The sequence below is a fragment of the Anabrus simplex genome, chromosome 5, assembly GCF_040414725.1.
Source record: "Anabrus simplex isolate iqAnaSimp1 chromosome 5, ASM4041472v1, whole genome shotgun sequence".
NCBI lineage: Eukaryota > Metazoa > Arthropoda > Insecta > Orthoptera > Tettigoniidae > Anabrus > Anabrus simplex.
This window is the reverse complement of record NC_090269.1, coordinates 56,939,117-56,951,764: the sequence shown is the minus strand read 5'-3', so window position 1 is coordinate 56,951,764 and position 12,648 is coordinate 56,939,117. Positions and strand designations below refer to the sequence as shown.

The 12,648-nt window shown below is 38.2% G+C and overlaps 3 protein-coding genes across 8 annotated transcripts in view; 1 reads left to right on the top strand and 2 right to left on the bottom strand.

Annotated features, from left to right (window-relative positions):
• The window catches only part of LOC136873745 (kxDL motif-containing protein CG10681), a 49,536-nt gene extending 41,166 nt beyond the window's left edge, over positions 1–8,370 (bottom strand). Inside the window, exons 1-2 of one of the 2 annotated variants that reach the window (XM_067146923.2) lie at positions 8,014–8,140; positions 1,407–1,616 (exon numbers count right to left, since the gene is read on the bottom strand). In XM_067146923.2, the coding sequence (XP_067003024.1) occupies positions 1,407–1,576 (170 nt within the window). In that variant the 5' untranslated portion in view covers positions 1,577–1,616; positions 8,014–8,140. Of the gene's footprint in view, positions 1–1,406; positions 1,617–8,013 lie in introns of both variants that reach the window. The other variant, XM_067146924.2, reaches the window with a different exon arrangement.
• Positions 1,632–7,999, bottom strand: Coq6 (ubiquinone biosynthesis protein COQ6, mitochondrial). The gene has a single exon (XM_067146916.2). It carries the CDS (start codon positions 7,837–7,839, stop codon positions 6,430–6,432), a length of 1,410 nt encoding a protein of 469 aa, XP_067003017.2. The 5' UTR covers positions 7,840–7,999; the 3' UTR covers positions 1,632–6,429.
• Positions 8,371–8,632: 262 nt separating the features above from the next.
• The window catches only part of LOC136873739 (phosphatidylinositol 4-phosphate 5-kinase type-1 alpha), a 561,879-nt gene continuing 557,863 nt past the window's right edge, over positions 8,633–12,648 (top strand). For all 5 annotated transcript variants that reach the window (XM_067146914.2, XM_067146913.2, XM_067146910.2 and 2 more), the window contains exon 1: positions 8,633–9,150. In XM_067146914.2, the coding sequence (XP_067003015.2) occupies positions 9,042–9,150 (109 nt within the window). In that variant the 5' untranslated portion in view covers positions 8,633–9,041. The remainder of the gene's footprint in view (positions 9,151–12,648) is intronic.

The window sequence follows — 12,648 nt, the reverse complement described above, 5'->3', positions numbered from 1 at the left end:
AGAAAATCACCTGGCAGTGAAAAACCCTACTTTCCTCATTTTTATGCCAGAAAAAAATCATCTTTATGCAGTTTACTCTGGTCTCGGTAAGCCCACTGGGCTTTTGCAATGCAATTCACGGAGGTTATGAGGCTCACCCTCTGTAGTTTAATGAGCTATGGGTATAGTATTTACAAGTTTAACTTTTTAAGTAGTTTGGTTTGTAGATAGAATGTCTTTCAATAAAATTATTTAAAATTACTATTTTAATCATAACACTAATTCTGATGCAAAAATTGATATTGTTTGTCCATACAAGGGAGACACTAAACTGCAGTTGCATGTCTTTCAAGAAGCAAAATACATTTATCAAGGCCTCTTGATAACTATTCATGCTAACAGAAAAAGAGTGGCATGTTCAACCATACTGATAAATTAGTCTTAAATAAAAGTTAATATTCTTACAGCCAATCAATACTATTTAATAATTATTTTTAAGCATACACGTTTCACTTTGATGAAAGGCTTCTTCAGTGCGTAATTATTTTGAGCAACACCATAAACAGCTAAATGTTAAAACAGCTTACACTCAGCATAGTTCAAACATGTATAAAAACAGAGCACATTCTAATTAAAATTGAAATTAAATTTACAGTGAGAATCTGTTAAGTTATTAAATCAAACTAAAATTGAAATTAAACTTTAAAAAAAAAATAGGAAACTGAAAGATTATAACACTATTTTCAAGGTCTTGCACCTATCACCATTTAACAAATTATAATTCTTCTTCTGTTCCTGTTTCCAGTCCTCTTCCAAGTTGCAATACAAATCAAGGACCTCCATCATTTCTTGTCCCTCCAGCATTATTTTCCTACTCGCAATATTTCTTCTGTCTTTCCTAATCCCTTCTTTGTGGATCAGTGTTGGCCTACAGATCACAAGTTCAAACCCAGCAGAGGTAGTTGGATTTTTTCAAAGGGCAGAAAAAGAAGTAATTTGACACTCCATGTCATACGGAGCCAGCGTGTAGAAGATATCTGGCGACACATTTGGTGTTTACACGAGAAAATTCATTAAAACTCAGCCATAAGCACCCAAGAGAGTTTCAGTTTACTCTGCCATCTAGTAAAAGGAATGTTGAAAATGACAAGCAGGCAGCCAGATGGCATCAAAACATGCCTGCAAATGTAATCTGAGACCATACGATGATGTTGATGATTCCTCTCTTCCTTGTACTCTCCTGTACCGTATCCATCCACTTTCTGGTTGAGGCCTTCCTTGTGGTCAACTTTCCTGTTGGTTTCTCTGTAAAAAATTTCTTTGGAACTCGGTCCCCTAAAGGATCAACAGCTTTGAACGGATACAATCTCTTAAGTGGGGTGATAGTCTCATAAGGTAAGTATCAGGTAAGACAGGTTGAAACCTACCTTAAAATTGTTTTGACACAATCGTACTGTAAGAGGATAGTGTGCGGAGAACGGCCTCCAGATTTAACTGCAGGGCTCCAAAATTGTATACCGAATCCTGGTATGCAAGCATGATGGGTGGTGCAGCTGGACATCCCTGAGCCAGCTCGGAGTTGTGGTGTGGCGTGCATGCAGTCTCTCGATCACTCTGAAGCTGTACTGCTTCACTCACTAAAGTATAGCAGAAATGACTGGTATAAACTGCATGATGATAACACAAGTTTTTTTGTACACCAAGCACAACAAATTAGAACTTCACTGTCGCACTGTTATTCACACGTTTCTTTCTTCTTTTCCAAACAATATTTAGCGGGCACTATGAACTTGGAAGGTTGCTCTCTTGTATAATTAATGGCATACAATGAATATTTTATCATATTCTAAAATTGTGGAGATGAAAATTGAAATGTATGAAGGTCTCCAGAGTAAGGATTGTGTGTTTAACATCATTATGAGAGGTTAGAATTTCTGTTAATCAGTGGTAAAATGCTTTCCACTGCCGGAAGAATTTGTCTAACAGTTGAATTATGTTGGTGGTACCTGGAGGAAACCGAAGCAGTTCAACTGTTTTGCGTGGAGGGATGTCTTCATGACAAGTTGTATCACTGTATGTGGTCCACAAATCGAAAAGCAGGGCACAGCTGTCTTCAGAGAATGGAAAGAAGGTTTCTCTAAACCATATTTTCAGTTCTGTTTTCCTCACCTTTCCTGATTTTGTGGCAATGACAACGATGTTATCTGCTTTAAACTTAATTTTTTTTAAACCAGAGAAGTGAAGGTTCCGGTCGGTTCCTGCAGTACGATAAATAATTTAGGGAACAAAGAACCGTCCATACTGATTGTTGGTATTATGGTGTATGAATGTCTAAATGATTGGCTATCGTATTCGTGTGTTTCTCACCTACAAAACATAAAGAGTCCTTTTCGATCGCACTTCACGCTCGAACCTGCTTTGATCAGTGTTGTAAAAGAGGACGAGGTGTAATGGAGAATCATTCTCGAGCTGTCTCCAGAAATTCTTCTGCAGCCTTATTCTTTTGATTTTCGTCCTGAACATGCGAACGGGATACAAATTTCGTAATTTTCCTACTCCCAATTGTATTGTTTCTTAAAACTGCCGATCCAGGTATGAGAGATGGAGAAATTACTTTTTTCGATAGATAGTTCACGTGCAACTTGCAAAGCTCACAGACATAGACATAAATCTTCATCACTTACATTTTGCCTTCCCCTTCTACCCTCCTCGAAACGGAAATAGAGTTTTTCATACATATTTTTTAAAATGTTCAATCGGACTTTCCGACATACCTGTATTTGATATAGATGTTGATTCCCATAGGGAATCTGAAATATTTGTCCCAAATGAGTAAATTTATAATACCAATATAAATGGTCCGTTATTGGACATTATAAATTTTCCAGCTAAATCATTCCTGGTTGCCAGCGTTTCGCCCTCATTCGGGATAAATATTTCAGATTCCCTATGGGAATCAACATCTATATCATCTGATGGCCAAGCAAGCATCAATTTTTGGTAAAGAGACAAAGTCATTCATAGTGCATTTACATTGCCGGTGGCTCCAAGTAGCCTACGCACTGGCCACCACGGTATGCACTAGCCAGCATCTTGGTAGGTGTGCTAGGTACCAACTGATGAGTGCAACCTAGCACACACAAAAATTAGTCCGGGAGATAGTGGGTTCGAATCCCACTGTCAGCAGCCCTGAAGATGGTTTTCCATGGTTTCCCATTTCCACACCAGACTAATGCTGGAGCTGTACCTTAATTAAGGCCACGGCCGGTTCCTTCCCACTCCTATCGTCGCCATAAGACCTGTGTCGGTGCGACGTAAAGCCACTAGCAAAAAAAAGAAAATGTTCGTGTGCATGCATGTGTTTTATTAAGCACTGAGCCAGTAGTTTCAAATTTATTCATAATTACATTAATCTGTGCTCATGAAGGTGGCACTTTACCAGGAAATTGCTGAACAAATGTATCGCACCCACGTGGAGCAGACTCATACTTAAAATAACTTTTACATACAAAAATACGGTGTTGCAATGATAACTGTCTCACTATGTTAACAGTTGAGATTCAAACTGGCTATCGATGCTAGGTCAAACACGCACACGCTCCTTGCAAGGTCAAGAACTGTGTGTGCACCTTCCATACAGCTGTTTAGGTCTCCGAGAGTAGAAACACCGCTGGACGGTCTGGGTTTATAAGAGAGATGCTGTATGTGGTGGGGTACAGTGGGGAACAGAACGTGCTAACAGGTTACACGAGGCAGGACTGCAGCTGGCTGCAAGTGCTGACAAGTACCAGTTCACTAAATCGTAACTGATGCTTTTGCAAAAAGTTGTAACGGTGGCCTCTGCCGTCACACAATTGCACAGTTACCGTGGCCCATCTCTATCATCGTTATCATCACAACATATGCAAGCCGAAGTCTTAGCATGATTCATAACCCAGATGTACACATGAATTCTGTGACCAGTATCATGCAGTAAGTCGTAAAAAACGTGCAAGTTCCATCATGGACTTCTGCATTAACTGAAACTATTTAGTTCTAAATTAAGCACAATATGGGTGCATACATCATTCTCCTTTCCCCTTATTCAGCTCCTGCCAGGTCGGGGCATTTACGGCACTTTTCCACCTTCCTTTCTCCTTCCAACATTTTGTCCCAGTTAGGTGTCTTCTTCTTCTTGCAGTCCTCTTTACTGAATCACTCCACCTTGTTCCAGGTTTCCCTCTAGCTCTTTCCCTCAAACTCTCCATCATCTGTTTTGGTATTCCTTTCTCCTCCATTCTCTTTACATCCACATTTACGTGTCCAAACCATCTTTATTCCTATTAATTCTCTCATTTAGGTTTCCCATTCTGACTTCCTTTCTCAATGTCTGTCTTTGTCTTTCCTATCATACTTCTTTAGGTATTTCATTACGCTGGCCTGAATTCTACACACTTCTCTACCTGTCACTGTCCAGGTTTCAGCCGCATAAGTCAATATGGGTGCATAATACGTTTTGTACATTATCTCTTTACACTTCCTTGGTACTTCCCTATTCCAGACAAGGTTTCTTACACTCGGTAGAACGCATTGCTCTGTTGCGCCCTCTTGCTAATCTCCATGTCCAGCCTTGTATTCTGCATTAATTCACTCCCTAGGCATTTGAAACAATTTCAAGGTTTTGACCAGCAATTTTTACAAATAAAATTGTGAAAATCAATGTGTGCATTATCATTTAATAATATTAAATATAGATTACCAGTTCCTCCTTCAGCACCTTGGCATCTTTAAAAACAGTTCAACTAACTTATGGTATAGAGGTTATTTGGGACAAGTTGACAAAGAACGATCCTAGGACATTGGAAAGGGTCAAGGCTTGCTATCTGAAGACAACGTTGGGCGTATCTAAATACACAAGATCAAGGCTCTTCTACGAACTCGCTGGAGAACATTTTTTAATCGAGACGCTGAGACTAAAGTTTATCCTACCTCAACTGACAGCTGGAAGAGGCTAATGGAGGGGAGGCAAGAGAAGAAGAAAGAAATCTGGTTAGAGTTTTACTCCACTGAGGCCATGGTGAACAAGACTTGGGTGGATACAAACCAGGCGCTGCAACACTTTGTGACCTCAATGGCTGTAAATGGATTCCATCACAGGGTTTGCAATTTGAAGTCTTTCCACGACCCAAGCAACATGTGCTTGTGTGAACTCTCCGATAATCACTGCGATTATTATCACGTTAACTGCAAAAAAACTAAGTCACTCATTGATTTCTGTACGTCTGATTGTCTTTAATAAATGCACAATTTGTGCTCTATAATAATAAAAACAGTTCAATTAGCAAATTAGTGGGATGTACAATCAGTAGATCAAAAAGAAAACATTCTCAAGATACAAGATGTACAAGGAAGTGATCCACTGCAGCTTAATACAACAATTAATAACAAAGTCTCGCATCTCTCATGCATGCATGATTTTTTCTAAGGGTCAACTTTCTTCCAACTAGCTACTTCAGTTCTCATAAGTTAAACTATATGTTACTTTCATCCTAGCTTACTGTATCTTTTCTATCCTCACACCTTCATTCTTTTGAGGTACAGAGATACCCTTTACCATGGCAAGATTTAGTTACTGCCTTCTGAATATTAATCAAATAAAACACTTATGTTACAAGTATGCCAGGGGTTTGTAATACTCTCTTCTACTTTGGTAAATGTTCCAAACGTATAACATTCTGGTTATCAAATATCTACCCCCAAAAAAATAACAAAATGAAGGAAGTAAAACATTAGCAAGGCTTCATACCAGTGTAAAGTGTTGAAATTTCAACTGTACCTAAAACAAACAGAGAATTTACCCAAACTGCAGAAGCAATTTTCTGTTACAATATAGGATTATCCGCAATACATTTCTTGATAGGATTTAAAACAAACTTTCTACAGAAAACTAAACCAATCCGTGGTCGATACAAAAGCCTAATATTCTAACTTCTTGTACTTCACTTTACATTTACAACACAAGTAAGTATAATATGAAATTTAAACAACAATCACCACCACAAGGAAAAACTATCATCAAGCTTTCATATCATTATGAAGTGCTCATTAAAAATTTTTGCTGTATTGACCAGTTTTACTGATGAATTTCATAATGTCAGCACAGAATGTATCCAGATATAGTAACAGTAGCAGGTACACCCTCGTTTGTCACAATATAGCTTATAGCCTAACATCCAATAAAGATTATAAGATATAAGAAGGAACAAAAAGCACATTAAATGTATGAAGTCCTTTAACAAAACTGTCAAGTATCAAAAGATTAACAACAATACACAAAATCACACATCTTAGACCTACTGTCATAATGTTTGATGATGATGCTTGTTTTATAGTGCAGGAAATGATACTGTACAGTGGTATGCTATTGAGAGTAAAAAATAATAGGATAAGAAATGAACCTGTTCTATCTTGTTACACTGCTGCATAATTCATAAAAAAATTCTTGACCGGATTCAGGGCATGTGTGAATTGTAGACCTAAACTTCGAAGCATTACAACTGGAGTGACCTCTGAACTATATAGTTTCTGGAGTCCATCTACAGCAAGCATAATTGGAACATTGTGCCTCTGTCTAAGCGTCTCATACTGATGAAGATGTGACAAACTCCCAAGAGCTTTGCCCTCGCCAACAGCTTCACTAAGCATTTCTGATAAACAACATATATCTCCAAAACCCAAATTAACTCCTTGGCCTGCTAGCGGGTGAATTCGATGGGCTGCATCTCCAACTAGTGCTACTCCTTTTGCCACATAACATGTAGAATGACCAAATCCTAAAGGAAATGCAGCTCTACTTCCTTCAATTACACCAGTAACACTGGGTGGAAGTTGACGAACTGCATTTGAGACAAGAAGAATGCTCCCCAAAATAGAATCAAGAAAACGAGTTGAAGCATCTACTGCTTTAATTCGTGGGTACTGTTTCCATAAAGCTTCATTAAGTGCATCTACAAAGCATTCCTCAGAAAGTTTCAATAAGTTTTGGGCTTGCTCATTAGGTATTGACCACACTAATGAACTTAACTCATCAGTCAAGGGTAATAAAGCTACAGGACCCGTGGGCAAAAATCGTTGCCATGCTACCACATTCTCCGTTGGTTCAAATAGACGAACTGTAGCTACTATTCCCATCTGATTGTAGTTCCATGATAAATACTGTACTCCCATTGCCTTGCGAACTTGTGAATTGGCACCATCAGCCCCAATCACTAAACTGCAAGCAAATTTAGAACCATTCTCCAACTCTAAGTATACTAATTCATCATTTTCAACAGATGTAGAGTTTTTTCCAGGAAGTTGATAGTTCTTCACTCTTGCTTTGTGAAGCACGGTAACATTTTTAGCAGACTCCAACACTGTATTAACAGCTGCTAGAAGCACATCATTTTCTACAATAAATGCAACATCTTGTATCATATTGTCGTGATAAAATGTTATCATTGAATCTGATAATGCCTCCCACACCTGCATCTTCTTTACAGGCTTATATCTAGCTTCAACAATGTGTTTCCATGCTCCAATTGAAACCAAGAGATCCTTAGTTTTTTTATTGAGCGCAGAGACCCTGTTGCTGTATTGAAGCTGCAAGGACCATTCTCGCTCCGGTGCTCCTTCTAGCAGTAGTATTTTCTTGTTGGCAAGTTTAGAATTGTGAGCCAACTTGCAAGCCAGAGTTGTTCCAACCATCCCACCACCTGCAATTATGATATCATAAAATGATACTTTTCCTGTAGTTTCCGCATGTAGTTTTCGCTGAAAAGCAACGGAATAACGCCAAAAATGAAGGGCACTTCCATGACGAAGAATACCTAATGGCCTCATTGTGTTGGAAATCAATGTAGCCTAACTGACAGACACCTTCCAGAGGTTAAGAAAAATAAATACCACACTATACAAGACGTCTTATATCAGTACAATCGGTTCGGAGGCACCCCAAAATGCAACCACTACGATTACAATTGATGGGAAAATCAACACTACACATCGTTTACTAACATTTGCTTTTGAGCCCGAATCATGGCCTCTACATCCTGCTGGTCAACGATGCCTGCCAGTCCTTGTATAAATACTTCAGGGGCGGTATAGTTTTGGAAACATTCAATACTACCAAGATCGCTTTCAGGTGTATTCTCCGCCGCCATAGTTTATCCACAGACCACAGAACACTTTATAATAGTTTTAATACAAACACACAAATAACGTTAAGATGAAGGATTCGAATTCCCTAAAACAATTACAATGGTAAGATACCACCAATTTGGTATGCTCAGCATGCCTCAAGCATACCAAAAATAACAATTATTTCATGAGCTTCAAATTGTAGCTTTATTCGCAAAAGATACCACACACAGATTTCGTACTTTCGTCCGTTTTCGTCGTATAGTGATACACTTAGCACTATCTAACGAGATCGCATGGAACAATTTATGATCTGTATTTCCCGCCTCGTTAATTCAATGTGATCCCGCGTGAATCATTCATGGACTGAATCACTGGAAAGTTGATTCCGGAAATTAAATTGATTTCTAGCTAATTAATTTATGGTGATGAGTTTCAGACACTTGCATCGTACATGTAGCTCTCTTCTTTAGTCTCGAAGTATACGATCACCTGAGAAATTTAATTAATTTCTGAATGATACCGAGGTCATTTAAAGATCTTCAATAATTATCCCGTAAATTAGTTCGAGCGCTGTCGAATTCGACAAAAGAAGCATTGACATTTTCTTCTATATGCTGCCTTGCAGCCCTGCTTCGCGTTCCCGTGCCAGGCATCAGCCCGTCGGGCTATGCTCAATGAAGTACGCCCACTCTGTGCGAAAGAGGATGGATTCTCAATGGTTGGATGTGTACAGTGCGTAGGATAATTCGTGTGATGGAGGTGTTAATCCTCAATTAATACTTTCGAACATGGGTCTTCAATAACATGGGGACGGTGTGACAATTGAGGATATGCCCTCTAGCGAAAACAACTGTACGAACAATCAGGAGTTGGTTAAAGTGACTTGAAGGGTAGGGAACAAAATGGCTTCCGGGGAAAGCATTGACGGTATTGAAGTGGCAGAAACTTCATTTAATATTAAGAACAGTGAAGATCACAAAGGAGAGACAGAAGATGGAAAGGATGAGGATGGTAATATTTTTATAACTCAATATATCATTCGCCCAACTTCTTAAGTTAGGGAACATGTCTGAAGGCGTGACATAAAATGACATTTGAATGCACATCAACTTAAGAATTTTAAGTCTTCAATAAAATTATGTATTATTTAGTTGGTGTTGATACTGCAGCATTTCCTAAATTATGTATGCTTCATTTGATTACGTTTCCTCCTGCTGACCTTGTGTTTCTTTTCTAGGAAACAAGATTCGTCTTGTCGTTTAAAGGGATATTTCATCTTAGTTCTGTCCAATATATCGGTCCGTTTTTGGTAGTTTAGTGACGTTCAAAATGTTTATACTTATTTTGAAACAAGTATTACCATCTCTACCTGTAGTTTTATTTTTATGATAAAGCTGTGGTTATTTAAATGGAATTATAAACTGTTTTAAAAACAAAAAAAAAAAAAATCAATCGGAAGTTAAAGTGACATATCCTAGATAGGTTATGTATGAACTAGATATATCGATGGCTTTCTTTAAAAACCTCGTAACTCCGAATACTCTTCCTATCCATTATATTCCTTAAGAAAGGTGACGCCTCCCAGTCCCATATTTATATGCAGTCCAAAAGAATAATTTTCGTTATGGTCATTTTCCTCTGCCAATTTGTAAAGGAAAATGAACCTTAAATACATTATACTGTAGGAGTGTGTAAATTTGCCATGCAATCAACATCCCCACAATACGGTACGGTAAGGTCCATTTTCCTTTAGGCATTAGCAAAGGAAAATGAACACAGTGAAAATTATTCTGATGGACTGCATACAAATATATGACCTGATGGACTGCATACAAATATATGACCGGGAGGCGTGACCAGTCTTAAGGAATGTAATGGATAGGAAGAACATTTGGACATACGAGGTTTTAAAAGAAAGCCATCGATAGTATACATTTTTTCTTATTTCTTAGGAAACTTATCAAACGACATTGATTATGGCTCACAGTAAGTTATGTTACAAAATCGTCAGTGTTTCAGACTTTACTCTAGCATACTTTGGTGAAAAAATATCACATGGGATGTTGGCAAAATCAGCACCAGACTTTTGACATGAAAAGCTCGAATTTCTGTGTTCATTGCCAACATTATGGATAAAAACTGTTTTGTAGAATTTGGGCGTAGATATTACTAAAAAATTGCATTGTTTCTGTGGGTTTTTTGTGTATTTCATACTATTCCAACCATCTTATACGCCAGGTTGTTCTGGTAATTATTTGTAGACTGTATTCTGTTTTTGTGTCGGTTCTCTTGAATACTGTTTCATACTTCTATATGAAGTTTTTTAGCAGTTTTTGTCTAGGAAGTTTGTGGATAGGCTATATCATAACTACTTGCAGACTTTATGACTGTGTGTAGCTCACATTATCATCCCCTTATTAATTGCAAGCAGGCCATCAGCCCGCCTGGTGGCCATGATCGTTAAGGTGTTTAGTCTGTATGGTCTGACACTGGTTAGCCAGTGCAAGTCCCGTTGGTTGGAAAAAGAAAAGTCACCAACAGAATGTTGGCCAGCAGGGTAGGAGAGGTGGTGATATATAATTTATAATCGCTAGATTACTTGCCAAAAGTCTGAATTCAGTTCCAAACCTCTTCGCAGTGTTCATGTGGAGTGAGGCATATGACACTGTTGATGGTGATTTGTCCATCGGATAGATACATTGAGCCATGAGTAGACCACTTGGTGCTAATAAACAGGAGTAGCCTATGTGCCGGCACAAGGTTTCACCCTCTCCTTTTGGGTCTGGTACATATTCGCGTTATCTCCAATTTGGGTCTCAGAAATTTTTTAACCTAAATGGCTAATTCTACCATGTCCAAAAAAGAGACTATATAGTATCCTTTTTAGTGTTCTATATGGCAGGTAATAGTACAAAAACCTAGTATTTTCGTACCTCTACTCCTTCCTTGTACTCTAATGAACATATCTAATAGCATATCACAGCGCCTACAAGTGAAATGGAGATGGCATGAATGTGTACCGTAACCCTCCTTTTTTACTATCATATATCATGTCATTCATTTTAACTCCTCTGATGAGCCTTACATCAGGGAGGGCATCCAGTTGTAAATTGTAGATTCTTCTCACTTATACCAGACCTTGTAGAAAAACGAGACAAGGGTTGGACATACATGCAATATGCCTTATACATTACTTCTTTAGTTAGCATTGATAGGCTGTTTGTTTTCAGTGGTCAGTGTGCGTGATGAAATGAGCAGTCACTGTCATATAGTGTAAATGTTTCTTTATGATAGCTTCCGCACTACTAATATAACACTTGATACTAGTTATTATACCTGTCTTTGGTGGGTTAATTTTTGTACAATGTGCAAAAAGTATATCTTTTATCATTCCTGTAGGAATATGCTGTCCAGCAGAGGTGAGTTGCTACAGAAGAGACAGACTACATGTTAATTGACAATAGTCAGTATACTGCTATTGTTGATCAGATTTTGGTGCTATTCGACAGGTATAGGCTATGTGGTAACACTGGGTTTCATTCCCTCTCTACACCATCTCTCACCCAGATGCACAGGTTGCCATGGGAGTCGCATCGAAAGACCTGCTCCAATTTCTATAGAACACTTTCCCGCCTTGTCAGTATTTTACATATTTTATTATATTTAATTACCGTACATGTTTCGAGAGCTAACTACTCTCTTCTTCAGCGGTGCCAAAACATCAAAACTAAATCTTTGGACTTGATACATTTGTACAAAGTTATCAACAGAACAAGAAGGGTCAGGGGAAAAAAGCAGGAGAGTCAATATTTGTACAACTTGAGAAAAAGCAACTTTTGTGCTTGACTTCCCTAGTTCTTTCCCCTAACAGCGAAACTTTGAATGCTAATTTCTCCTGACTCGCCTGCTTTTTTTTTCATTTCGGACCTCTCAAAAGATGCACATGATCACTCTGAAGCGGACTGTAACAATATCTCAATTTCGATGAAAAAGTGACTTACCTGGATTTTTCCCCCGACCCTTCAATTATATATAAATCTTGAAATTGTTAAAATATTTCTTTGTGTTTCAACTTTTACCTACTTACTATGTCATCCATTACAAACTTTAAAATAGAAAATTTCAAGTCATAAATTAATAAAACCTATTGAATTAGTCACTATATGCTAAAATTTAAAATCTGCTCTGCTCTTGGAACTTACGACCTTATTTACATTACATACATACATACATACATACATACATAATCATTATAGACTGTTATGCCTTTCAACATTCAGTCTGCAAGCCTCTGTGAATTTACTAAACGTCGCCACAATCCTCGATTTGCAACTAGTGTTGTGGCCTCATTTAGTTCTATACCTCTTATCTTTAAATCGTTAGAAACCGAGTCTAGCCATCGTCGTCTTGGTCTCCCTCTACTTCTCTTACCCTCCATAGCATAGTCCATTATTCTCCTAGGTAACCTATCCTCCTCCATTCGCCTCACATGACCCCACCACCGAAGCC

Coding starts and splice junctions, on each gene's coding strand:
- Coq6 (XM_067146916.2), bottom strand. CDS start 7,839: ATGAGGCCATTAGGTATTCTTCGTCATGGAAGTGCCCTTCATTTTTGG.